The 7,063-nt window shown below is 41.0% G+C and overlaps 1 protein-coding gene across 3 annotated transcripts in view; it reads left to right on the top strand.

Annotated features, from left to right (window-relative positions):
• The first annotated feature begins 2,620 nt into the window (after window positions 1–2,620).
• CRPPA (CDP-L-ribitol pyrophosphorylase A) overlaps window positions 2,621–7,063 on the top strand; it is a 50,800-nt gene continuing 46,357 nt past the window's right edge. For 2 of the 3 annotated variants that reach the window (XM_087712756.1, XM_014076227.2), the window contains exon 1: window positions 2,621–3,713. In XM_087712756.1, coding sequence (XP_087568882.1) covers window positions 3,505–3,713 — 209 coding nt within the window. In that variant the 5' untranslated portion in view covers window positions 2,621–3,504. The remainder of the gene's footprint in view (window positions 3,714–7,063) is intronic. The other variant, XM_014076234.2, reaches the window with a different exon arrangement.

The following is a 7,063-nucleotide window of genomic DNA, read 5'->3' as shown; positions in this document are numbered from 1 at the left end:
AGAACAGAAACAAGATTTAAGGAAAGATTTACCCTTAAAAAGAATGTTTTAAGGCTTAAAATTTAGACTTCGTGTATACCTAATCATCTGTATCATTTGCAGAAAGTCATTGTATTAAAATGTTATCAGAAAGCTCCATTATTATTCAGTATGATAACAGCATGTAAAACAGCTCTTGTTTTTTCCCCTCTGTCTTTGCTTGTATTACTATATTATTGTAGATCATAGTTTATATTCGTTCAGTAGTTATTTATGTTCTGATACTCCCAGTGAAGCGGTTGACGTGATGTGCCAGTGCCTGGAGGCTGTCAGGATCTGGATGGGGGTCAACAAGCTTGCACTCAATCCAGACAAGACCGAGTGGCTGTTATGTTTCCCTCCCAAAAATTTGGTTAGCATTCCATCAATCAGGCTGGGGGGTGAAATTTTATGCCCCTCAGACAGGGTTCGCAATTTGGGAATCCTCCTGGACCCACAGCTGACTTTAGAACATCATTTGTCGGCTGTGACCAGGGGGGCATTTGCCCAGGTTCGCCTGGTGCACCAATTGCGTCCCTACTTGAACCGGGAGGCACTCGCAACAGTCACTCATGCCCTCATGACCTCAAGACTGGACTACTGCAATGCGCTCTACATGGGGCAGCCCTTGAATAGCATTCAGAGACTTCAGCTCGTCCAGAATGCAGCCGCGCGAGCGATTGTGGGTGCACCTCGGCACACCCACGTTACACCTATCCTCCGCGAGCTGCACTGGTTACCAATTGGTCTCCGGATACGCTTCAAGGTACTAATTGTCACTTATAAAGCCCTTCATGGTATTGGACCTGGGTACTTGAGAGACCGCCTGCTGCCAATTACCTCCCAAAGATCCATTAGATCACACAGGGTTGGCCTCCTCTGGGTTCCGTCTACCAGCCAATGCCATCTGGCTACTACCCGGGGGAGGGCCTTCTCTGTGGCAGCTCCGGCCCTCTGGAACAAACTCCCCGCAGAGATTCGGACCCTCACCTCTCTCCAGGCCTTCCGAAAAGCCGTTAAAACCTGGCTATGTCGGCAGGCATGGGGTTGATGAGTTCCCTTCCCCTCTCGATTTGTGTGTCTGTTGGTTACTTTTAAATGCTTGTATTTGTAGTTTTTGTGTTTCCCTTCCCCCCTTGGGTTTGTGAGCCGCCCTGAGTCCCGTTGGGAATAGGGTGGCATATAAATAAAACGAAACCTAAACCTAAACCCACATGCAGATGTATGCATGGGATAGGGATGAGCAAAAATAAAGATGGCTACTTTATCTTTTAACTTTTTTTTCTGCCCATACAAGGTGCAAATGCTGATCCATTAGTTGTGACAAGAATTTACCAACAGATTGTTATGGGTTGACAGAAAATGACTGGCCCAAAATCATCTAGCCAGTTTTTATGCCTAAAGTGGGACTAGAAATATCTGTCTCCTGGTTTCTAGTCTGGTGCCTTATCCCCAAAGTTGTTTTATCTCATCACCTCTTTTTTTTTAAAAAAAGAAATATTAAATCTGTTGTGGAATACACCACAAGTTACGGGTATTTTAGGATTCACTCCATTTATTTAGATTAATTATGTAAAACTTTCTTGTTTTTCAATATAGAAGAAAGTAGTCTATTGTATAGGAGCCACAACATCTATAGGAAATTATTCTGTCCACAATAGCAAAACTGTACTAATAAAAACATAAAACATAAAAATTCTACCACCATTTCTAAAATCTAAATAGCTGCTCATAAACAGTATAAAGATGTATATGTAAGGATGCCAGCTTATAAATATTGTCTTTTCAGAGAAAAAACTGCAAATCTTGGAAGTAGGCATGTGGAGTGCTTTAGAAGTATTAAAGGTAAAGATTCTCCTCGCACATACACTATATTGCCAAAAGTATTCGCTCACCTGTCTTTACTCGCATATGAACATACTGTAAATGACATCCCATTCCTAATCCATAGGGTTCAATATGATGTCAGTCTACTCTTAGTAGCTATAACAGCTTCAACTCTTCTGGGAAGGCTGTCCACAAGGTTTAGGAGTGTGTTTATGGGAATTTTTGACCATTCTTCCAGAAGCGCATTTGCGAGGTCACATACTGATGTTAGACGAGTTTACGTGGCCTACCACTTTGTGGCTGAGTTGCTGTGGTTCCTAAACACTTCCACATTCTTATAATACACCTGACAATTGACTGTGGAATATTTAAGAGTGAGGAAATTTCACAACTGGATTTGTTGCACAGGTGGCATCCTATCACAGTTCCATGCTGAAATTCACTGAGCTCCTGAGAGCGACCCATTCTTTTACAAATGTTTGTAAAAACAGTCTGCGTGCCTAGGTACTTGATTTTATACACTTGTGGCCATGGAAGTGATTGGAACACCTGATTCTGATTATTTGGATGGGTGAGCGAATACTTTTGGCAATATAGTATGTACTAGTTGTTCCCGACTCTAGAGGGTGGTGCTCATCTCTGTTTCAAAGCTGAAGAGCCACCACTGTCTGAAGATGTCTCTGTGGTCATGTGGCTGGCATGACTAAAAATGAAAGGCACCTGGAATGATGTTCTACTTGCATTTTTACGTGGTTTCATACTGGTAGGTTGGCAGAAGTTGGGACAAGTCACGGGAGCTCACTCCGCACGCAGCGCTAGGGATTCGAACCACTGAACTGCCGACCTTTCTGATCGACAAGTTCAGCGTCTTAGCTGAATTCTAAGGAAATTAAAAGTTGTTACAGGCAACGTATCATCACAGGTACCAATCTACTAACAGATACCTTTCATTGTGCCCATCAGAATCTGTATTGTCCATTTTTAATTTTTCAAAACTTTTTAAGCATAAAAACCACTATATTCTAAAGTTGGTGTCAGCATTCTTAACCTTTCTAGAGGTTATCAAGTATTCACAGAAGAATAAATACTAAATATATGCCCCATAGTGTAGATTACTTCCATCTACGATAGTCTATATTCATAGAAAACATAGTTTTATGTATATTTTATGGCAGAGAATACAAGTTAATATTTAAGATAAGTTTCTGTGACAAAAGGCGAGAATGGTAATCTCTCTGAACCTGTTGGGTTTATAAAAGCCTTTTTTAAAGTCAACACACCATATATGCACGAATAAAAACATTTGAAAGGTACATCGCAATCCAAATAGCGGGCACAGTCTGAACCCAGCAGCGAGACTGGAAGCTTTTGCTTCTCCAATCAATGGCTTTCCAGCTGAGTAAGAAGCGCAACGCGTGCGCAGTAGGTTCCCCCCTTCTCTTCCGCCCGTTCTTCGGCTTCTCTTCCACTTCCGAAAGGTCCTTTAAAGGGCCAGCAAAGCTTTAAAGAAACGATTTAAAAATGGAGACTAAAATCAATTGTCCCATGACAATATGGAGTGATTAAAACGGGGCACTCTTGCGACTCACAGTTTTCAAATCCAAGGCAAAGCAATTGAGCGTAGCCTGCTGCGAGTCGTTTTTGAGGGGTAAGCACGTAATGGAGCCGCCGGGGGCTGGAGTCGGGAAAGCCGATGACTTAGAAGAGGCAGGTGAGACCGGACCCTGCCGGCGATCGCCGCCAGTATCGGTAGCAGCAGTTCTACCTGCCGGAGGAAGCGGGGAAAGGCTGGGTGGCAGCACCCCGAAGCAGTTTTGCCCCATGCTGGGAAGGCCGCTCATTAGCTATACCGTGCGGGCGATAGAAAGGTAAAGCTATATTGTTGCTTCATCCTTCCGTCCCAAACACACCTGTGTCACTCAGCATCCCATTCCCATGTGCTTAAGAGGGGAAAAGATGCGTAGCGGGCCAGGTGCTTCCAAGGGCTGTTCCGTTCTACGCATGCGCGCAAAGCGGAGCTGTGCATAGCGAGTTTTACAAAGCTCATGATAGCACTAAGAGCAGCTTGGCCCAGACTTGGAGGGTTTGGGAGGCTGCTGCTTAGCACGGTGGAAGCATGGCTAAGGAAAAGGTTAAAGATGGAACTTCTCATGTGCAGTTCTGAACTTCTCATGATGTATTTAAAGCGAGGATGTGTGCTTTCTGTGTAATAAGATTCATGGAACGATTTGGATGTATTCATATTCATTATCTCCCCCTCCCTCTGTATGCTTTCTTGTCAATGTTGCTTCCTTCCTAGTACTGAAAGATAGTGAGTAGCCTAAGGTCATTCAGTTCCCTTTGTGCCTAAGAACTCACAAAGTCTTTGGTTTCTGACTTGGTGCATTAACCACATCAGTGTTTCTCAAACTTGGTAACAATGTCTGGACGACAACTCCCAGAACAGCGCAGCAATCCCCATGAATTGATGTATGATCTTCATCATATGCACTGTTGTATTCTGGATCTTGAATGGTCTTTTAAAGATCACCTACATTCAAATTTGTATCAATAAAGCAGAGATGGCAATTCTACAAAATGATAATATGTAGTATTTTAAAATCTAGGGATATACATCTCTTGACATATGTTTAATGGTAAGGTTACTTGAGCTGTGTAGTTTGATGTTACTTTGAAAGTACACTAATTGGCATACATTAAAATGAAATTTAGTTGCATACAGCTGTCGAAGGGTCACCAACTCCAATATACACTACACAAACATGACGAAATAAATAATAATTACAAAATTATGCACATACCCACATATATGACATGGAGAAACAACAGAGTCTAATTCGGATGTATACATGTACATGATGAATTATACAATGATTTGTTTATATTGATTATTACATTAGGAAATGTCTCAAATTATTAAATTGATTAACAATAATATATTTATTTATATTGCATTTAATGTTGATTTATTATGTTGTACTTAGCTTTAAAGTTACTAGTAATCCTTGTATTTTTCCCCCTTTGGTTTCTGAATAATAGAGTTATAGTATTAAATTTTCATTTAATTATATACTGTTAGGAGTTCCAAATTTCTGTGCTATAATTTTGTTTTCAATCCCTTTTTATGCCTGCAAGAGATCAAAAAAGACATTAAAACATAGGACCCGACATTCCCTAAGTCTTTTTGTTGTATCTTTTTGATATATACATCATCCACTCAACTGCAGTAAAAATGTTGTAGTATTTTATCATCTGTTGTTCCATGCAGTTCTTTAATTGAAGTTTCAGGTTTGTTATGTATTTTGACTTTGAGAATTTGTCATAGTTGTATTTTTAAATTTCTGTAAAACCATCCGGGTTAAAGATAATCCAAACTAATAGATGATTTGAAGACAAACAAAAACAAACAAACAAACAGGATAAGTTTAGAACTTCACATTTAATGGATCATACCTGATTGAGAAATACAGAAAAACTTCTAAATGAAGTTTCTTCTTGTGCATGTTGAACAAAATAGCCTGGTTCTGGACCCACTCACCCCTTAAAATCTTTTATATATTTTGTGTGATGGAATTGTGGAAAACAAAATGGGTTTGTATTTGTTCCAAGCATATAATTGAAAGAACAAGCATGAAATAATATTGGCTTGGGACAAATAATTTATTTTTCTGCAGTACATTAGTGTGAGTCATTATGCTAGTATTGCATCCAGCACTGCACTCATTGAACTAAAACTTGCTCAATTTCATTTAATTTAGATTGAGATCTGCAGATTTTTAAATTAACAAACTCTTCAGGAATTATAAGAATACATTTTCTGGCATACTCAAAATGATTTCAGTGGCCTACTGAACCAACCAGAAAGCAAAGCAAGTTACCCACTATCTTATTTGCTAAGATTATTATCTGAGATCTATATGAAGCACAGAGTTTGTGTTAGAAATATAGATTATGCTCTGAGTCAGTAAACTGAGAATCCAGATTGTTGAGGGCAATATTCTGACTCTGTAAACTCCTTAGATGGGGCTGCAAAGCACTAAGAAGTGGTATATAAGTCTAAGTGCTATTGCTATTAAGGTCAATTCTTTGCTTTGTAGGATGTTAACTTTGCAATTATTTTTTAAAACTAACAGACTTTAAAAACAAACGAACAATGAAGTTGAGAAAAACAAAACTTCACATCCACTAAGGCAGTGGTCCCCAACCTTTTTATCGCCGCGGACCAGTCAGCCTTTGATAATTTTACCGTGGCCCGCTGAGCGCGTCGATGACCAGCGCTAGTAGCGTAGCCTTGCACAGGCGCAGTTCAGTATGGCTAGCGTAGATAGCGTAGCACAAACTACGCCTACGCAAGGCTACGCTACTAGCGCTGTCTACGCTAGCCCTACATAGCTGCGCAGGCGCTCTTAGGTTTTTTTCAGGAATCGGCCAGCGCTGAAGTGCTGAAAAGGAATGAGAAGGGCGGCGCTGGACACAGGGGGGCGGTGGGCCGCTGGTGACGTCAGAGTGCCACCAGTGGTCCAGTAACACCCCTTGTGCCAGTTAGCCCTAATTTGCATACAGAAAGAAACTATGGCCCCCGGCCGCTGCAGCGATCATGGCCCCCGGCCGCTGCAGCGATCATGGCCCCCGGCCGCTGCAGCGATCATGGCCCCCGGCCGCTGCAGCGATCATGGCCCCCGGCCGCTGTGCGGCCCGGTGCCAGGTACTCCACGGCCCGGCACCGGTCCGCAGACCGGGGGTTGGGGATCACTGCACTAAGGCATGGACCGTGACTTTTGCTCTCAAGCACCTTGTTATCAATTCAAGTTTTAAATTCTTGTAGTTTGCATAACTGTTTTATGAAAGTTTTTTATGCTATTCAGTTTTGTTTTATTGTTCTTTGTCAATAGAACTGTTATATGGGGGGAAATGGACATGTAAATGGAAATTTTGCATTCAGTCAGACAACTTTAGGATACTTTATATTATTATGTAAAATGCCTTCTTGGGAAAATGGTTCATTCACTTATTTATCATGGGCTAAAATAGCTTGTTAGAAGAATAGATAGCAACAAAATAATTATGCTCAATACTTTTGTACAAATAATATTTGTATGGAGAGTATTAATACAGTTGGTCTTTGACATTAACTTAAATAAGTCTACATCTGTTAGCAATCTACTTATAACGAGGAAGTGTAATCATGTCTCCATTCATATGATGGCAATATCAATCT

Source organism: Thamnophis sirtalis, unplaced genomic scaffold (genome assembly GCF_051295495.1).
Source record: "Thamnophis sirtalis isolate CommonGarterSnake01/CBP01778 unplaced genomic scaffold, rThaSir2_p1.2 scaffold_4, whole genome shotgun sequence".
NCBI classification, from domain to species: domain Eukaryota; kingdom Metazoa; phylum Chordata; class Lepidosauria; order Squamata; family Natricidae; genus Thamnophis; species Thamnophis sirtalis.
Note: the sequence above shows the minus strand (reverse complement) of the source record. Positions and strands in the feature narration are given on the sequence as shown.